General features: G+C 40.0%; 1 protein-coding gene across 1 annotated transcript in view; it reads right to left on the minus strand.

The window, feature by feature from the left end:
• Nucleotides 1-5833: 5833 nt before the first annotated feature.
• The window catches only part of LOC310909206 (transmembrane protease serine 11E-like), a gene marked incomplete at both ends in the record, with an annotated part of 40199 nt that continues 24875 nt past the window's right edge, over nucleotides 5834-21157 (minus strand). Inside the window, 6 exons of the mRNA XM_083860800.1 lie at nucleotides 5834-5995; nucleotides 7350-7492; nucleotides 8258-8517; nucleotides 9897-10092; nucleotides 12083-12121; nucleotides 20771-20934. Coding sequence (XP_083716926.1) covers nucleotides 5834-5995; nucleotides 7350-7492; nucleotides 8258-8517; nucleotides 9897-10092; nucleotides 12083-12121; nucleotides 20771-20934 — 964 coding nt within the window. The remainder of the gene's footprint in view (nucleotides 5996-7349; nucleotides 7493-8257; nucleotides 8518-9896; nucleotides 10093-12082; nucleotides 12122-20770; nucleotides 20935-21157) is intronic.

Consider the following 21157-nt stretch of genomic DNA (forward strand, 5'->3'; position numbering starts at 1 on the left):
CAGCGGGATGGCACCGACCGCACAAACAGGAACAATTTCATCCCAAGGGTCTGGGGAGCCAACTGCGAAATACGAGATAGTAGCCGAGGCCGTGGAGGAGATTTGGCAAAGAGTTATCAAAACCAAAGTACAGCCCGTGGCGGGTGGTGTATGGCCTTGCGGAAACCTTTTCTCTTGTTGTTTTGGTGGTGACTGGCAGGAGAGAGCGAGCCATGGCAGCCCCTGCGGCCTCCACCACCAGCCCCTCACTGCCCCCTAAACACAACAGCTCTCCCTATCAATACCTTCTCTCCTTTTCCCAAACTCTTGATTAAGATCCCAGCACAGCCCACCTTCCCGTCATCTAGTTTAATCTTCCTTCACCTCGAACCCTGCCTTCGCTTTTGTTACTGGAGTAGGTGAGACGAGTTTATATCGTTCTTGATACCATCTTGTCTAGAATGGGAGGGATTCAAGCACTCAGAAGTGTCCAGTGAATATAGAATAGTCACCTTGTATTTTAAATTATTTACAACTTTAAAACAGACCAACCAACTATCCGCATCCTACGGTACACAAGGAAAGAAAAAAAAAAAAAAAAAAGAAAAAAAAAAAAAAAAGCTTTTTGTCTGTCTTGATTAGGGTTTGGGGAACTTATAAGGGCAAGATGAGCCAAGTTTTGTGCTCTTTGTGAGCATCCGGTGCATTAATTATTTTGACATTTCTTTTAACAGAGTTCTAGCAACCGAGATTTACACCTCAGTCCAAGAGCACACAGCCTTTTTACTTAATTAGTAACAAAGATTAAGAACAGCTGGACAACGCTCGTTCAGATTTGGGCTGTGCTTTGGCGGGATCAGGGTGAAGGTTCTTGTCTGCTGCACTGCTATTTACACTCGTGGAAATAATTGGAGAAGATGTGGGCAAATTTCGGAGAACCACTAGAGGCCACTAGAAGCCTGGCATGCCGGAGGTGGGGGGGAATGAAAAAGAGTTTAAAGACACCAAAAATAGTCAGCTTCAGTTTTGTCACTTGCAAAATTTGTACTCTTGTCAGTGATGTTTACCGTTATTTTTGTGTTTTCTTTCCTTAAAAAATATTTTTTCCCCCAAGGTTAACCTAATCATTCTTATTTTCAAGCACTTACCCATCAAATGTGTTATGGAAAATAATAATAAATTTTAAAAATCTGCTACCTACCATCTTTGTGTCCGGGTCATTACATTTTTCAAGACCCAGTCCACTTTGATACAGTCATCTCACATGAAACAGATTTTGCACAGTCACAGCAAATACTGACAAGCCTTTTGCCTAAGTGGAGAAACAGCAACATCCAGTTAATTCTCTCCTAACCCCTTAACCAGGCAAACACTAATCATCAGTGAAACCATGAGTATGGGCCTTCTAATATGAAATACCACAAAGAAATTGACAGATTCTGTTTACCTCAGAAGCCAAAGAAATGAGTTTCCAAATGCATCGATTAGCAGGTGTACCCAGGAACTCTCTAGGCTGATGGTACCAAACCAGAAAACATAAAGGTTTTCCCCTAGCTTTCTAAGACTGCAAAATTCGAAACATCTGGAGTCATTTGACTTTACTTTTTCCCCCGTATTCTTCTTCTTAAAAACTACATACGACATTAAAATCTTAGCAAATTTGGTTAAATAAATTAATTTTAAAGGAAATCCCAGCTCCATATTTGCATCATGTTAAAGTCAGCTATAGCTTTTGAGGTAGGAAGCAGAGCTGTCAGTTTACAGAGTTGCTGAAGCAATGAGTGGGATGAGGCTGTGGCCAGGAGAACATCACCACCTCCAGACTTGAGCCTATTCATGTCCCAAATCTCTGCAATTTCAGTTTATGTGCCCCACTGTAGATTCATTCTGCATCCAGGTGTCGAATACATCTTTAGAGCCAGTATTTTCAAAAGGAGCTGAAGTTGACATAGCTGTAAATCTCCTTTCCATCTGCTGGGAAAATCCAAGCCACCTGGATATTTTTAATTTCCTGGTTAATAGGTGCAATTTCACATTCTTAGTGGGGACTTCATAGTTGAGATTTGGGGAGGTACATTTGTTTCGCTGATTGATTTAGTTAATAGGCAAATTAGCACATAAAACTCTTGTAGTTTTTTCCCTAAAAATGTGTTATTTGAAAATACTAAGGCAAACACAATTCAGTTTAGCACACAGGCCAGTCCAGAAGTTACCATAAATCTACATAATCTTTCAGTAGGTTTCCAAACATTCTGCCATAAGCTATGGCTTGCCCTCAGCTCTTGCAGGAGCAAGGTGTGGACTGGCAAGGCTTTGTCTCCTCTTTTTGGCAATCCATGCAGTGTAGGAATGTTTTGATGGTATATTTAAAAAGATTCCAGCTTCCCAGCAAGGTGGGCCAAAGGATCTTGCCACTTAAAGCTGCTCTAGCAAGTGACACCTTCCTAGAAACCATGTTAATAATGTTGATAAATCCAGATAAACAAGGGCACCAATTACCTAAACTGATTTCACACTGAGATGTGTATGAATGTATTTCCAAAAGCAAGAGCCAGCTTTTCCATGCCTGTGAATCTGCATCACAGGCTGCAAGTTGCCAGATAAACATTCATTGGGCTAAATAATGACTTTTGGCTTTCAGCTCATCTAATTTGTTAACAGGAATAGCACATACAGGATGGGATTTTCTACAAGCTTTACTTACTTAAAGAATTGTGATGACAGATTGATGTCATTCAACCAGACCTCCTTCACATGATTAGGCCTTGTGCAATCAGCCACTTCTTTCTTTCCTACTTGGGCTCCAAGCTGAAAATTAGCATTGGGAAAGCCCCAGACGACTCAATTTGAATAACCAGAGGTTTGGAACATGTTTCTTGATGCTTTAAATCTCAGGAGAATTGATACCAACTGCATAGAGCTCCCCAGAGATGGTTTGCAGGGATGCAACACCACACACAGGTTTTTTCACAAGGGCAGAAGCAAGGTGGTGAATTCGTGAATGAAGCTTCAGATCGATTCTCAAATTTGCATAGAGCTGTCTTAACTGAAATTCACCTTTGAGTATTTTAGAAAAGCAAATGTCTTACCTTGTCTTCACTGAAACACCTGTGAAATTCAACCACTGTTAATAACAAAACAATTCCTAGACAAGGATTGGACAGAAAGCTGTAGTTTTAGAACAGTTTTATATAAAATAAGGAAGATTAGTCTATTTTGTGTCATATTAAAATTTTAGCTTGATTATTATTATGCAAAGAAAATGGACAGAAAAAGAGCAGTTGTTTTTAAATACATTTAATGTTACGAAACATATTGCCTTTATTTTGTTTAAATCCTTGCCAAATCTTAACATCAACAATAATAAAAGGCTTTTAAAACGCTTTTCTTTATTCACACAGTAGTCTCACTGTTTCACTCTAAGGCAGAACACAAACAGATTCATCATAAATAAAACACTGACATGGAATATAAGACCAACCCAGGCCAGACAGTTTGCTAAAAAGTTTATGAAAAGTGCATCTGGCTGGCTCAGGACTCCCTGAGTAAGGTAGACATTCTCCCACACACCTTTTGACTATTTAGCCACTCATGAGAAAATCTGAAATAATATCTGCCTTTCTCATTTTAAAGGTATTGCATTTACATGTCACTTGCTGTGTGAGGTAGGAACCAGTTTCTAGGGGCTGTATCTGGGCCTCACCTCCTTATTGTTGCCCCTCCATTTGCGATGCAAAAAGAGATTTAAGTGCAAAACAAAGCCTTAGCTGTCTATGAAAGTGAACTACTGTTTATTTTCAGTCACAATTCATCAGCTGATTGTAAAGGACACTTCTCATTATTTTCACCTTCAAAGCAATAAGAGGCACAAAAAACTAGATGTAATTTTTTTCCCCAAAGGATGCCTTTGAAAGAAGGGGACTTGAGCACTAGAAGAAAACAGCATGTTCAGGTTATCTAATTCAAAGCTCCATGAAGTTTCTGGTTTGTAACTGAACTCAGCCTGGAGTAAATTCTTAATTGAAAAATAGCAGCAACTTGAAAGTGCATAAATTACAAACTTTATCAGTAAATTAAGGAAATGGATTTGCTGCATCTAACTATTCTCCTAACTGTCCCAAGATCCTTTTATTTTTACAATGACATGGAAAATCAGAATAAAGGTACTACTGTTTTGAAACTAAAACTAATCTAAAATCTTCAGTAGATTTCTTTCTGAGATAAGGCAGCTTGAGTTTTACCAAAATTCAAAAGATATACAGGATGAAAGTAGCCCAATTACAAGACAACCCCTCCTACACCACCAAGCCTTAAACACAGGTTTTTCCATTCATATGTAGACTTGTAATTCAGGGTGTGAGTTTTCAAGAAATGCCAAACATCTCATTCCCAGGGATGCTGATTATTGGAGAGCTTACACAGTAGGAAGGCTGAGGAGAGATCCAGTCCTGAGCAGGATGGGGGAGGCAGGATGCTTCAGCAGAATTTTCAGTGTAGTAGGTGCAGCTGTGGGACTTGCAGTTTCATTCATACAGACTCCTGTGAGTACTGCATTCAGAGCCTAAGCAGTCCGGTGGCCATTTGAAGACTACAGGTGACAGTACTAGAGGGACACTTTGGATCCCCATATTGAAGACCTTGACTCTAGAGGACCCCCTTCCACCAGGAGTCCATGAGAGGTTGTACACAGAGGTAGGAAAAGTGCTTAATCAATGTGTAAGGATTGCATTTACTCTGAAGTTCCTATTGAGACTGTTCTTTAATATGAAATTACTCTTCATTCTCATAAGACATATTCATATTCAGGATCATATTCATTCATGGCAGACATGAATCCCTCAATGAAGTATCAGGAATCACTTTCTTTGCAGTGAGATGGTTTCCACTGGCTGGCATGCCCATGGAAAAGCATGCTGTTTCTTGACCAAAAAAGGTAGTTCCCAGTTCATTTGTGGCAAATATTTATTTTTCCTTTAGAACAAATTTAAATGCTAAATTCTTTCTAGGGAGATTGTTCAGGGGGGCTTTTTTTTTTTAAAGAAAACAGTTTGGGTAGAGCTTGTGTTTCTGCATCTTAAGCAGATGTTGTGTTGAACAGACTAGATGCAGAAGACAACAGGTACAGAGGTAGCAGCACAATGTTGTGATGAAACTTCCACAATAGCAACTTCAGGCAACTTGAACTTCACAGAATCCACAAAAACATTCCTGTTTAAAATGTGCTTTGCAATAAGAACATCAAGCTTTTCTCTTTCCCCTTCCAACCTACCGCAAGCACAGAAATCCTACTTTTCCTTAGCTAGGACCTAACCTCAGTCCTGCTGATCCACTTTTAGTTACCAAGGCCACAGAGCAAGGTGAGCATCCAGGTTCTCAGCTGGAGTTAGTGCAGATGATAGTCTCTAACAAGAATAATCATCAGGAGTTGGCTTTGCTAGAAACACAGCTGTGATGGCATTTGCTTCACTGGAGGAGGAAGATTCAGCTGCAGACCTTGCCCATGGCTGAAGAAAAATTTCTTTTTTCTTTTTTTCTTTTTCCCTGGAACAGGTTTACATTTATAAAGCAGGTAAATTGGTAGTTTTTAATACTAATTTTTATGATGTCAGTTCATCATTTCTGGTAAGGAAGAAAGTTTCACAGCTCAAAGGTGAGACAGACAATTTCATCCGTTTAGCATGAATTCAGAAGGGGTTAGGATCTCTGACAGCAAAGATAGTGCTTGCTGTGGTCTAAGGTTGCTTCAACCAAAATTACATAGGAATATATATACTAAAAAAATAACCTTTCAGAATTACAGACAAATATGAGTTACATGTAGTCTATGTAGTTAAAGCCATGTTTTACTTTGGAATTAGATGCCTGTTTTTGTGGTAATCCAGTCACGGAAATAAGTCACTCGTGTATAAACTCCAGGTTTATTTGGCTTGGCACATTCATCTCCCCAGCTCACTATTCCCACGAGGTACCACATCAGTCTAGAGTCTGGAGTAACCAGTGGTCCCCCAGAGTCCCCCTAGAAAAAGAGGAGGGGGAAAAATATTTAATTGATAAGAAGAGAAAACATACTTTTCTCCACAGACAGGAGGGTCTATCCTATAAGAGAAGTTAAGCAGTATTTCAAGAGCAGCCATTTGTGCAGAATCCAGGCTGTTTCTGAAACGTGAGTCAGAAGTCTGTGACATTTTCCTGTTTGCCAGGGCACCTCCTGACCTCTTTTTCAGTAAAAAAGTCTAACAAAAACTTCTGTTCTGTTCTGTAATACACTGCTTCCCACTTGCCTTGTCTTCTTCCTTGTACAGAGTACAGAAATACTGGTAGAGGCAGCAATCTAAGACAGCAGGAACCTTTTTTTTAATAGGTTTTAAAAGTAATTGCTATTCTTAAAATAAATAATTTTAGTCACTTTCAGCAATAATGTTTCAAAAAGGAGCTTACAGCTCCTATTTGCTTGGAGCTTTCGTTAAGAACTTGGTCTTCTAGTTAGATGGTTATCTCCATAAGGTATTTGAAGGCCACTTTCCAAGGCTCAATTCTGATACTGTTAATAGCATGACATGGTAATAATAGTTAAACTGGAAATCTTATAGACTGAGAGGCAATCCTCACACAACAGATGAAATTCCCCAACTTTCACCAAAATTATTTACTGAACTAGACAGCAGTTGCACCCTTCTGCTTAGGTCTTTTCAGTGCTGAGCCAGGAACAGAGGAATGAGCTTCCCAGGTTTATTCTGCAGGGAGTTTGTCTTTGGGCAAAAATCTGCAGGACTGGGATTAAAGGAAGAGTCTGATTGAATCAGTGCTTTAAGAGTACAATCTTTAGGAATAACATAATCAGAAATTATGCTTTTAAAAGTTATCACTATAGAAATATTTTTCTTTGAACATAAGCATTTCCTTGCAACATTTTCAAACCTGCAGCATAGATGTTTTCTTCCCATTCTTTTACACTTACCTTCCTTAAAGTTATCTTTGTTTCAGACAGTTTTCCTTTCCCTGAGCCAAGTCTCTTATCAAAGATCACGTTGTAACAGATCTGTTTTTATATGATCCAGTCCAGAATTTAATTTCAGTGAGTGACAGTGCATTTTTGCTGGTAAGTTAAAGTTCTTAACCTTCTTCCTTCTCACCTCTACAGATATCTGGTGTTAGCTTCTTGAGACGTTTAATTTTTAGGTCATAATTAGTATAACAGCATTTAGTGCTAAACGATGTATACTAAATAGTATTTAATTTACAACTAAATTACTGTTTGAATGAAGCCTATTTGAAGGACTAATACACTGTCCATTAAGATTTGGTTAACCATTAAGATACTGCAGTCAGCATTAAAATAGTTTTCATTTCTAATTTTCAGCTACAATTACCTGACAAGCATCTACTCCTCCTTCCAAGTATCCCGCACACAACATCCTGGGTGTTATGTCCCCATCATACACTTCTTCTCTGTTGCAAGTGTCTGAGTCAATAAGTTTCACTGTTGCCTCCTGAAGAGCATTTGGGGCTGGACCTGAGAGAAAATACAATTTGGGCGTTTATCAACAAAATTACTTTGCAGTAGTTAATATACAGTATGAGAGTTTAATGTCCTCTTATGGAGGACCAGCTTGACTTGGTTTAATGGGGAGGTTTTGCTTGCTGATCTGCCTAGGTCAGGCCCTTAAGGAGAGTGTACAGAGAATCACAGACTCACTTAGGAGCTGTACCATTAAGACTGAAGTACTGATCACACGGTACATAGTGCTGCAAGTGTAAAGCCATATATTTTACACATGTTCCATATAACACAATTTCCATGTTCCATGGAACACAAATTACCTAGAAATTTGAGCAGATGATACAAAATGAGGACATCTTGATTCCATTGCTATATCTACTCTTAGAGTGGCCTGGTGGGAGTATGGGCTTGAGTAATTCACAGCTCACTCTGCATCTTTACCTGAAAGCTCACAGCTTCTGACTAGTGCTGGCAAAATAGTTTTTTAGGTGCTATATGAACACATGCATGGCTGGACTACCCGTCTTAAGAATTTACAATATGAAATGGAAAGACTGGAAAAACAGAAGAGTCTTCTTTTTTTTTTGCTCCAGTGGACTGTAGTTCTGTCTTTATCCACTGTAGTTTTAGCACAAGAAACTGATGCCTACAACTAAACAGACCTATTGCAAACGTTAAGCGTGCTGTCATATCACATGTGGCTACAGAAGTGATATCAATTCACTCAGAGCCACTGTTTATGGACCATACAGGTCACCTGGCAGACTCAGGACTCACCATCATTGGTGAGAGCTCCCCAGCCTGTGATGACAGCATAAATATTGTAGGGAAAAGTCTGAGATGGCTCCGGCAGACAGACACGGTGTATGCTGCTGGTGAACTCAACTCGTTTAGAGAGCTGCACCAGTGCAATGTCATAGTCATGTTCTGGGTAGAGGTACTTCTCATGGATAATAATTGTCTTGACTGATCGCTTCAAGCTTGGTGGCTTCAAAAGAGCTCCAAAAGTAGCAGTCCACTTCTGAGGGTGAGTCATGCTGAAAAAGGTAGGAGTGCTGTAAGTATTTTGCTGTAAATATGTGTTTAGGACTTTAAATTTGCAGAGTACCTTTACTGTAAAACTCCTTCAAACCAGCTCCCTACTAGACAGTTGTGTCATCCTTCACTTTCCATAACAGATCAGTGGTCTGATTCTAGAAGAGGGCACTCCTGCATTCCCTCCTCAGCCATGGTCTTGTACTCCTCCCCTGCTCCTTGTCCCTGATCTAACCATTGTGTGGCCATAGGGTGTCATCAAATCCAAAAGCTCTTCTGCTGTAAACTCTTCATTTCCCTTACTCTTTTTGCACATTGATAATCTGTTCAATCAACTATTCCATCTTAAAATACCTTGCAGTTCACAATTGCCATGCTTTAAGCAAAAAATGCTGGGAATGCATGGCTGAACAGAGGGATGGGAACATGAGATGATAACTGCTGGTAGCAGTCTGCAGTAGCAGCAACCCTGTTGGAACCCTGGATGCTGAAAATATCAGGCTCTCTGCTTTGACAGGTGGTGACCCTCAGAGGGTACTGCCTTTGACTTGAGGCTGTGGGAAAGGCTTCCAAAACTGAGTGATAGCACAGAGTGTGTGTGTGCAGTTGTATAGAATTATGTGAAGTTACAGGGTGAAATATTTAAGGTTAAGGGTTTTAGGATATAGAATAGTAATATATATATATATATATATATATATGAGACAATATGGAGGGATTTGGGTGTTGCCTGGGTCCTTCTTCTTTGCTTTCTTCCTCCTTCTTTTCAGGTTTGGGTGGTCTTTTCTGATCGGTTAGTGAAAACCACAGTGTGGACATTGTGTGATCTTTAATTGGGTTATAAATAAAAAGAACTTAGGTGTCAGGTTTTAATTGGTTTTGCTTATTGCTTGAAAATCCTTGAAACAAAGTAGAAGTAGACATTTTCTTGTCCTGTTAGAGTTCACACCTTGCGAGGTTGTACCAAGATAGGATGTAATAACCAAATCTGAATGAGATACCACCATGGGTACCGTCTTCTGTCCAGACCTTGCTGGAGCTAACACCTCCACACAACCCCATTGTAACACGAAGGAATACGTTTAAGGAATGTATAACAGGAAACAAATACTCCACCATTTCACTCACCTTACCTTTTCTGCACTTCTTTGGTCAGTACGCCATTGACTACTGACTTTCACTCATAAAATTGCCAGTTCTGCTCCCGAGGGCCAGTCTTTAATTTCTCATTGAAACATCCAGCTGATGGGCCTACTTAACCCTGACTTCTCCAAAATTGTTTCTCTGGGAAAGAGTCAGGGGTGTGGTGGAAATCTGGAAAGCCACACAACTTGATACGGAAGGGGCACATTCTGCTGCAGATTCTAAGATGGCAACTTACTCTCTGAAGCAGTGAGCTGCAGACACCAGCCATGTGTTGCTGATGAGTGTTGCACCACAGCGATGGATGTTATTGTACTGCAGACTGGCCTGCCAGGGCCAGTCCCCGGTCTCTGCAGAAGACAATCCACCAACAATCCGCAGCGATGAGGATTTTGCCATTGACTTGACTGATCGGTTCTGCCGTAACCCACAGACTGTCAGAAAGGATAAAGAGAGCATTAGCTGTTCTTCTGTTCAGTAAATCCTACAAACGGCTGTGGGAAACATATGTAAAGTTACACACCACCTATGTTTTGTAAAAATGTACTGGCATCAACAAGAAAACATACCTTTCACCAGGCCCCTCAAATCAGATCTCCTCATGCACAACCCATGTGTTAGAAACCTGAATGAACAACTGACTATCATGGAAAGTCATGATGGTGAAACATTCAGGCTTAGCTGTGTAAGCAGACTCAGGAATCCAACTCTTCACCACACACCCAAGACAATTCCCAGAGGCATTGCCAACTTTAATGTCCCAGGTAATTTCTCTTTTGGATAAAATATGAAAAAGGCAAAACCTAAAATGGGAATTATACAAGTCATGGGGTTTTACCATGCACGCATGCAGATTACATCAGCAAGATGTCACTTGGAGACAGGCAACTGATCACTGTGATCTGCAAGTGGACCTGGAGAGGCACTTCAAGCATAGGGCATCACACTACTTCAACTAGAGATGACAAAAGGCATGGATACCTCCAGCATGGTATGCATCCATGACACAAAATAAGCATTTTTATCCAAACCCAGAGAGAAATTGAAAATATCCATAGTTTCAGCTATTAAACTCAGGATATTCAGGAGCATCTGAAGCTCCTGCACAGCTTTAGAAACTTCCTTAATGAACAGACCTACTTCAGGTGTCTTCTCCCATCCAAACAGCATCAAATTCATCATACCTGGACCAAGACCCACTAGTTTTCATCCAGGTCCCAATTTCAGCTAGACATTAGGAAAGTTGACACACAGGACTATCCCAGTTCATTGAAAAAGAGACAGAGATGAGAATTATTTGCAGTGACCACACAATCCAAACCATTGCTGCATGGCTCATCTCCCAGACATTGATCCAGGGGAGGGCCAAAGCAGAACTTGTTAATTCATCACTGAGGAGCTGGCAGCCCCAGGGCCCTTGAAGTCCTCAGAAGAGAAAAACTGAAGCCACAGAGTGTTATCTCTTCTCTTTCCTGCTAGGATCTGCACAATGTTATGTTAACAGTACTTCATGGTCAAAAGTGGCAGGAATACCACAGCAGACTGAAAGCTGTTCATAAATTCAGAAGAAGAAAGAAAAGTTACACCACATTGAGAAGTTCATGGGCTCAGTGCAGAGTCTGCCTTCTTCTGAGATTTAAAACCACGATGAAGGAAATCAGTGAAACCAAAATCTACCTGTCCAAAAGTTTTGTGTAGAAGACAAAGTTCAGAATATACCATAGTTCATAAGACTGCCTGAACTAACATTTTTCCCTCCTGAAAGCTCTTTGTAATCCTTAGTAACTGGTCCTACAACTGCACAATCCTATCAACCACCTGAGAAGTCAATGTTCAAAACACAGGGAAAAAACCTAGTTCCATCAGTGCCCCAGAACATGAGCACCTACATCAGACCCAAAAACTGATGTAATTTCATCTTTACTTGTTAAACAACTTATTGCTAAGGAACTCATCCAACCTTCTCAGAGTTAAAAGAAACACAACTTGTAAGTAAAGATGGCTTTTATGACTCTTATCTCCAAGCAAGCTGACTTCTTTCTCTGAAAAATTAAAAAAACATCTCTACAAAATAAAATATCTCTATCTAACCCCTACAAAAATGCTTTGAGAAGACCAGTCACATTTCCATATATTTCCATGAGGAACAATTTTGTGCTGCCAGCCATTCCAAATTCCAGAACATTTTGATTTTTATCACAGGCTGATGTAACTTCTATACATTTCCTTGTGGTACTTTACTCCTTTCAATGCATGCTAAAGAAAACGACATAGTCCCAATTTCTGAGAGTACAAGGTCACATTCATTAGACAGAAGGATGAGAAAAGGCTCTTAAGGGCCAGGAAAAGTGCTCAGGGACTCTTAATGCTAATTTAAAAAGATGGAGATGAGATTTCTGATGTTTAAAAAAAAGCCTCACTTACTGTCATTGAAGATGGTTTCTGCTCTTATTGGGTCCACATCTGAAACAAAAAAAACAAGCAGTCAGGGTAAGGCCAGGCTAGCATAGACAAGGTTCCCCATCCTCATGGTCATCTCCCTGACAGCTATTTGAGTACAGGGCACACAGGAGACATGGCTGAGGGGGCTGCTAGAAAAACCAGGGTAGCTCATATGTGATCATGCTCATGCTGGCTGTTGCCCTCCTCTGCAGTCAGTATTGTGTGAGGACCAGGCACTCATCCTGCCCATCCTGCTGGCCCCCAGTGTTTCTGGAGGGGAGTACAGACAAAACAAGTCTTGTATTACTTGAGATCTACAATTTTGTTGGGGAGAAATCTTTATGGGGAAAATTTTTGAAACTCCCCTTGCAAAAAAAAAAAAAAAAAAAAAAAATCAACAGTTCACATATTACACCCAAGAGAGGGCCATAGGAGATGTGATACTCTGTTTGTGCCTTCTTCAAGATCAGAGGACACTCACTTCACTGCAGCAATGGAAGCTTACAATAGCAGTGGCTGAGTCTCCTTTCTCCTGTCTTATTGGTACACTATTAGTACTAAAATATTAGTACTATTAGTAATAAAATTCATAGCAATTTATTGCATGGCACAGCAGGTTCTAGCAATACATTCCCTTGTTTAACATGCATGTTGTATGTTTACTGAAAATATGGCATGCTCATGCTGACAATAACAAGCATTGGTTCAAGCTTTAAATCTATCCCTTTTCTTCCAGAATGCTATTTTTCACTAGAGCTACTACTGTAGTTTCCAGCATTTGAAACAATTTTTAATTTTTTTTTAATCACAATTTCAATACAGTTTTTTTTAATTATATAGTGATTCTATACTAGTGTCAGCAACTTCATATTTTGTATCTGGATAGGCTTTCTCAGCAAATCCCTATCCTTACCCACTTCCTTCATTTCTCTTTCCTGCTACACAGAATAATATCCTAGTTTTGAGCCAAACCCACACCAATTCAGGACAAGTCACTTTTGAATGCAAAGGGCTCTGGCTCACACTTGTCACCGGTTGGGTTTGTATCATGTGTTTTGCTTGCAGGCTTGACACTTCCTCAGGTATGCAGGGTGAATTAATTGTTTGCAATCCACCAGCACCAGACGTGTGCTCACTCATTTCTTAATGTGCCAGTAAGCCGATTATGATAGAGAAAAGGAAACAAGCAGAACTCCAGCACAAGTACAGCTTGTCTGCAGGAAATGTTACAGACCAAAGGCAGTGCTAGGGCTGCCGTGTGTGTGTGCAACCTCTGCTTTATTTTATAAGGATGGGAGAGGAGTTAAAATTGGACGTTTATATAGCAGCACTGTCTATTCACTATAGAAGGAACTGAAGTCTTATTCACTGTAAACATTCACATGATGAAGATAATTATGTTTCACTGGTTGGCAAGACACAACTTTCAAGGTCCTCTTCCAGATAAAAATGCTCACTTGTACTTTCTCAATTCATATGAAAAAGGGAGGAAAACACTAAAAGGACATATACTTTTGCATTTCAGTAACACTAATTGTATGTTGTGAATTTCCATGGATAATATGGTTGGTTGTCTCCTAGAACCCATACATCAAAATGGAACAATACCACAGAGCAAAAGCTAGGTCAGCAGAGGGATTCAGCAGTGGTGTAAACATTACTGTTTGCTAAACTGTACTAAGGATTTGGCCCCTTCCCCTGTATATTTATATTGGGCAGAAGTGCTTTGAAAAATCTGGCCCTACTTGTTTCTTTCAACTGTGATGAGCAGCCAGTGTTTTCCTAGAAATTCATGCAGCCTTCAGAACTAATTCATCATTGGAATCACACCAATACTTTATGACTGGAAACTGGTAAGAAACCAACCAATGTAATTCACAATGAAAGAGACCTTTTGCCTTTAATTGCAATATTGACAACAATGTTTTTTAGCTTTTCTCTGGGTGGAGAGACATTTACCTCATAATTCATAATTATAAAGCCTGCAGCCAATTATTATCACTTACATTATGTTGCAAAGCTCATCAAGGAGACAAAGGAGCAACCAGCTTGTTCAAGTGCAGTGCCGGAAGCAATTCAATTGGCATGTTCCCACTGCATGGCGTTTTGCTGTGAGTCACAGGTGCTCTGCAAGGCACCTGTCTATATCTCTGTTTGCCTTTTTGTGAGGCACCTAGAAAAAAGTACAAACCTCACAAAATTCTACCCATTGCTTCCAGTTGGATCAACTTCTGTGTGATTGGAGAAACAAGCCTTCCACACGCACACTGCCACTCTGTACAGCTTTGAATGTCAGCATATCTTATAATACATCGCTACAATGCAACCGCTGTACTCTCCTGCCCACCCTCTGCTGAAGGAAAAAGGCCAGTGATACCCTGTCAGCAAATTCAGTATTCAGCTGTATTCACTAGGGTAGGGTCCCAAACGCAGAGCACACGCATGTATTTGGAAAAGTGAAGGAACTGACCCTATTTTCAGATAAGCTGAGCCCACAGCGGATCCCATCAAAAGCAGGGAGCACTTTGGGTTGCATGATACCGCTGAAAATTAGGTTGCTTACTGGTTTACCTTGCTAGGGGCTTGCCTTCATTTGTTACTGGCTTCACATTTTGGCCTGTTCGAGAGCACAGATGTTCATATTGTGCCAGCCAATGTGTTGCAAGCCCTGCCTTGAAGCAATCACTTGTAAGGCACGAGAGACAATTTTTCTGCCCTGCTCATTTACTGTTTGCCCTAGTTGTTTGCACTACCAAGAAAAAGCATCAATTAGTAATAATTAAAGTGCCATATCTTGTCCCAACCGCATATGGCTTCAAAAATAGTTGTTTGTGCCACATTTAGCAAAGCAGTGTTCAAGCTTCTACTGTAAACAAATTCAACTTGAACCTGCATTGAATACCTGTAAAATGGAGCTTGCTAATGAATTCAAGCTTGCTTAACTTTAATGAGAAAACGAATGTTTAAGTTAAAATCATGGCAACCTATTGAAATGCGGCTTAGGGATTCCATCTCTCAAAAGAGGGCTCTCTTCTCCAACTGGACAAGCAATTTGGTTGATACAGTTATTTTACATATTTATTAAATAATATAAAACACACTTAGACTCTTAATTTCTGATTAACTCATATTTACTATTTAAGGTTAATAAATTATCAGTAAAGAACTTTTTTACTTTTTACATTTGAGAACGTAAAAGGAAATGCTCATTGTTAACTGCAGAATGAATGGGACATCTTATCTGTGAGGGATTCAGAGGTTTCTGTGGAAAAATGTGCTTACTTTGCTACATCTCTAAAGAGTATCAGTGTCACTGCATCAGAGGAATCAGTCGTGTGTCCACTGCCTCATTTCATTTTATCCACAGAGTTCAGTGTTTATGTTAAAAGGAAAAGATCAGACAGAACTCTGTGACGTAAGTCACATTATATCGACATTCTCAGACATTATATCAACATAGTGCAAGCAAGGCAAGGAAATTAATTATTAGGGAATACTATGCATTTTCAGCATAGAAAGGGCCAGAGATGGCTGGAAAAATAAAGATGATAAATGCTTTAAAAATCTGATGCGGTTTTACCCAATTACATAATTTTTCACAGGTATTGATTCGTAAAAGAAACTTGAATTTCTTTATAGGTTTCTACATCTGTAGATTTTCTAAATGTGAAAACAACTCTTAATCTCAAAAAGAAGCATGTACCATCCTATACTATATCAAGTTCCCACATATTGCTTGTCTAAGATGTTTTTTCACACAGAGGAGGTAATGTAGAGATTATCTTAAAAGGGATATGAATGGAGGAGAGGATTGTAAACAAAAATAAGAAAGAGTATGTGCTTCAATACTCATAACACATTATTTGAAATGCATTTGAAGCTTAGCTTTGGGAAAGGCACCAGGCAGCAGAGAAAACTTTTTTTCCCACTGTCCTTTGCCACACTTTAATAACAACTTTCTTGAAAGGAGAGAGAATTACAAAATTCTCAGCTACATCAGAAACGGGCCTCACCCAGCATTATGTAGGGTAACAACTGTGCATGCAGACAAAAAGAGGATCACCAGTGAGCTCCAGTAGGTCACCAAACTGGGCAGCTGAGAGGAATGTCATAGAGTGCATGTCCTGCAGTGTAAACAGAGGTGGGGATAATAGCTCTACTCTAATGCTCTTTAATTACGGTAAAGACCACAAAGGTCTGAAGTACTGGGGGAAATGGGAATGAGAGCAGTGAGCAGCAGATTCAGTCATGTTCCAAAACCTGCACCCAAAAGGAACTGCAGGAATTTCCTGAAAGATGGCAAAACATGAGCTTTGGGTTCAGCAGGAAAGGCATGCTCTTATGTGGTCACATAGTTCATAGATCCTAAAATCTCTCTCCACTTATCTTCCAATATTCTCACTGCTCTCTCAACAGGAATTACCTCTCCAGATTTATACACCCTTGTAGAAGTAGCAAAACATGGCTTAAATACAGGTGGTGCAATTCTCATTCCTTCAAAAGAGCAGAGTAACCTGATAGAGACACAACAACTGCTTTGTGCCTCTATTGTCCTGTCACCCAGCTGTTGCCTCCCTTCTGATGCTCACTGCACCTGTTCTCACATCTATGACTCCCTCCACCGTCCCCCATCAACATCTTAATCCTGTCCATGAGGCAGACACAGGTCCATACCTCCTCACAGCATACTTCCAACTCCATCTGGTTGTCCTGCAGCCCAAGGAGGGATCTGCTATGTATCAGTTCTGTAGCAGATATTCAAACAGATACCATTTCTAGCATTACCTTTCTTCCTGACCTACAGTCATGCCCCAGTTGCAATCAATGTCTTACTACAGTAAAGGCAGCCCAAATTGCTCTCAACCTCTGCAGGCAAAGCATGGAAAAACCAAGGTTTGAGTGAGAAAGTCAATTAAATTAATGTATCTGGGTCATGAGAAGTGAGGTCAAGATGACTTTCTGCTCAATTCCTTTATCACAAGCATATCTTTGCAAAATACTAATTTTAAAATACGTTTCAGTCCCTCCCATTTCAATCATTCTCTCTAGACTCTTACTGAAATGTACTACCTTGTGCCAAACTAGTGACCTCAAAGTGGAAAAATATCAGATCTCCACTGTTTCCCAATGTACAATGCATGTTCTGTTCCACTCCCCAGAGATGCTGTTGTGGCTGATAAAGAGCAAATAAATATCCAGACTGCTCCATACAGTATCTGACACGGAACATTCCTCATCAACCCTGTCAGACACTCATCTGCAAGACTCCCACAGAAGACTCAATAAAGAATCTGTCTGCCAGGTTGTGTACTTTGTAGTTGTTAGGAGCTTTAGCAAGGCACAGATTCCAGATAAACAGAAACAATAACAGTTGGCTTGTTGATCAAAACCAATTCATGACTCATTTTTCGTGGTCAAAACCTTTGGCTGTGCAACAGGTGGGAATACTTCCTACTCATTTTGTACAGTGCCAGTGATCTTGCAACCAGCTGCTTTCTAACGTCAGAAGTACATTCCCAAAAATACTTTTTGGGATACTTCCAACCAACCTGACAAAGGGAAGTAGTCTGGCAAGCTGCTCTATGCTTTACTTAATACGGATCCAGACTGTCAGGTGATTGTACTTCTAACCAAGAAACCCTCAGGAAAATAAATCAGCCTTGTAGGAAGAGCTCTTTGTTGCCAGAACTATACAGAAGGCAAACTGCAACACCTTCTTTTAGTGCCAGTGGAAGAGCAAGTCCTAACATGGGTGTTTCCAAGCCATCTGACACTTTGATATCTCACTTTGATTGCCCTTGCACTGCTCTTCAGGGAAGGTAGGAATTAGTTTGCTTAATTGTTCACTGAAAATATTTGGGCTTCTAGTGGGGTTTGTACACAAGTGCAGAGAATTCTATCAGTTCTTATTTTCTATCAAAACCAGAAGGAATGTCTGAATGTAAACCATCCTTGACCAGGGGACTCTGATATCTAGCTAAATAAGGAAGAAGGAGCTTCAGTAAAAATACATTTGAAGGTACCCTGACAAAAATGTGTTTTTGCAGTCTTACATAAAGAACATCTACAGTTTAGTGACAGACAAACCAGAGACAGTAATATGTTGTTTTCCTTGAAGTTTTGCACACTTTCTGTTTTCTCACGTATGTATGATCAAGCTTCTGTCTGTTTTAGAAAAAAATTAACTAAGAAAATATTGTCAGTTTGAACTTCATCCCCTCTTTATTCCCAATCCTCAGGAATGCTGAGGCAAAGCAAGTTCTACCCCTGGTTTGGCAGACTAGTGTTGTAGTGCTGCCCTGAACTGCAGCTTGAAGTTCCCAAGTGTAGCACCCAGTTTGGAGGAATTTGCTTGAGCTGATTCTCAAGGCAAATACTTGTGAGTGAAACACAAGTTGAGACATGGTGTTGAACAACAAGGTGATTATTTCGGGGGAGGAAGACTTAAGGAGGTTCCCTTTATCAGACTCCCCCTAGCATGCAATATAGATAAGTGCCTGACCTGGATTTGTTCAACTAGTGAGCTATGCTCAGCTAAACTGAGCTATATTGTGGCCCCTAAATTAGAATCTTTTGATAAGGTGGTTACAAAGAACAAGTTAATGACTTTTTACAAGCCACTATGAAAGTGTCATTTTAAAAATGCCTTAGGATTAATAACGATTCCAGTTGGCAAAAAGGTACAATGAAGCAAGATTTAGAAAGGTGCCTGCAGAGCACGGAAAAAAAACTAGGGCTTCTTAGGCTTCTGTGGTTTAAATACCAAGATGGAAGAGATATTTCAGGAGGGGAAAGAAAAGTAGAAAATGCAAAACCTAAATTCTTCTCTGGACCTGTAGGGCCTGTTGAAAATTGTCACTTCTCACTGGTATGAGGAATAAGTTTTATAAATTGAGACCAGCATCTCCTCTAAAAGCACAGGAGCTCTCCATTCTGTACTTTTCTCCTGAGTTGACCTGAAATGGCAACAGCATTCAGGAGCTGGCCTATGCTTCATACCACTGCTGAAATCCTATTAGCAAAGAAAGATCAAAAATAACTTTTTTGGACAGCTTTTTATTGTTGTCTCTTAGAAATGCCAAGGTATTGTTTATGTTCCTTTGTGTCACTTGCACAATGCTAGTCCTGTAATGAGTAGCTGACCTGTGTAGTCAGTGTTTTATGATTAGGCTGGGAGAGCCAAGAAAAGCAACATGAAGTTTGTCACACAGTTTTGATAAAGTAATACAGATGCCATCTCTTAGTGAGACTATATAATGAAAACATTGCAATTCAATTGTATTAGCCAATTTTTTAATTAGCTATTAGTACATTACTGTAACAATCCTGGTGCAGTTCAAGGTCAACTAAAAGAGTTTTGAGTCGCTTCCCACATTTACCAGACTGAATAAAAGTAGCTTGATTTGATAAGATCACAGTCCTTTTTCAACAATAATTTTTGTACTCTTTCCAAATTTATCCTTTATGTAAAGCATCAAATTAAACTGAAGATTCAAAATTCATTAACCCATGACCCAACTGTGTAAACAAAAAACAAAACTCTTTCAATCTCTCTGGTGCCCACACACTATTTTTATCTGGGAGAATTTACATGTGCACTTTGTTGAACAGGAACTACTGGAATAAACAACACTGCAAGGAAATGGTGATTATTTGCCCAGAGGGATGTCACCTATCATTCTGAGCCATTCCAAAGGGGAAGGCTGGTTGGCCCATCAGGAAACAATGGGGATGTGACAGCTCATATTTGAGTTTCATTGCATTACCACAATGCAAATGTATGCCCAGTTCAAGCACCAAGAAGAGGAACAAGAAGTTGCTTCTGCTCATTTCTTAGTGGGAGGAAGTCTGGATCTATCCAGCATGGAATCTGGCCCAGGTTTCTTGTTCTCTAAATACAGCTTTCTAACCTCCACAGATTTCTGCTGGTTCAAGTAGTCTAGTGTGGAATAGCAAGCAGCAAGCACCCACCCTAATTACTGTACTGTCAGTCTTGCACTTAGAAATAAGCAGTTCTGCAAAAATAAATGGAGCAAGTATCTGTCCCTACCTGCCAACCAGCAACTCATTCTTGAAAAGTCTGACACCCAGAAACACTGCTGACTATGTATAACTGAAGCCAAGACAGAGACGACATTCTAAGCCTGCACAAAAATTCTGTAGCAGAACAGAAATGTAGAAGATAATGCAGTTAATTTCATATCTTGCAGATTCATGTCTGCTTTGTGAAGAAGGGGATAGAATCCCTATCTGAGAAGTCATGTAGGTAAGAACATTATGCCTTTCTTTGCCTTTCCTCTGGGGAATTTGCAAGGATTTTGATCCTTCCACCAAATACTATTTTTTCAGTATTGGTTCTTTCCCCTTGTCATCCAAGTGTACCTCCTGCACTTTCAGGCTCCATGACAGTAACATGAAGTCAGTACTGCCATTTGGAGGAAGGCTGAGGCTGTACTGTGAAACCACAAAGTAAATGCTCCAATTTGTCCATATTTAAGATATTTTTTAAAGATTTAGGGGGTTTGCTGCTGATTTTGGTCTACTTAAGGAGCACAAAAGACTATCATTCAGACACAGTAACACCAAAAGCTATCATCAAAAGGGAAAAACCAAGTCCCATCAATCAGAAAATGGCGAGAATTACTTTTTAAAGAAATGTAATATACTTACTTGAGACGGTAGAAGATCGGGCATTTATTCGCAGAGGTCCTTTGTATTTTTTCAGGCCCCTCCGTAGGATCTTTCCAACTCTTTCCCGCAATGTTTCTCTAGAATCCGTAGAGGAGAACCAGAATGTGAGCAAAGCCTCTGCCATCACACCATCAGTATCTGGGCTACAAACCAATGAAAGAGTCTCGTTACCTTCAGCCCATTTCTGCATTTCTTAGCTTTCATCTTAACTGTTCTAGCAATGGCAATGTAACATAAAAGATTAGATACATTTTCAAACATTTGTGAGAAGGAATTTCCAAGAGAAATCCAAGAACACTGCATAGTCAAATGCATCGTAGGCTAGGAGGTGGCATGATGCTTTCTGTGAACAAATGGCTAGACCAA

This window comes from Zosterops lateralis, assembly GCF_965231275.1.
Source record: "Zosterops lateralis genome assembly, chromosome: 5".
Classification (NCBI taxonomy): Eukaryota; Metazoa; Chordata; class Aves; order Passeriformes; family Zosteropidae; genus Zosterops; species Zosterops lateralis.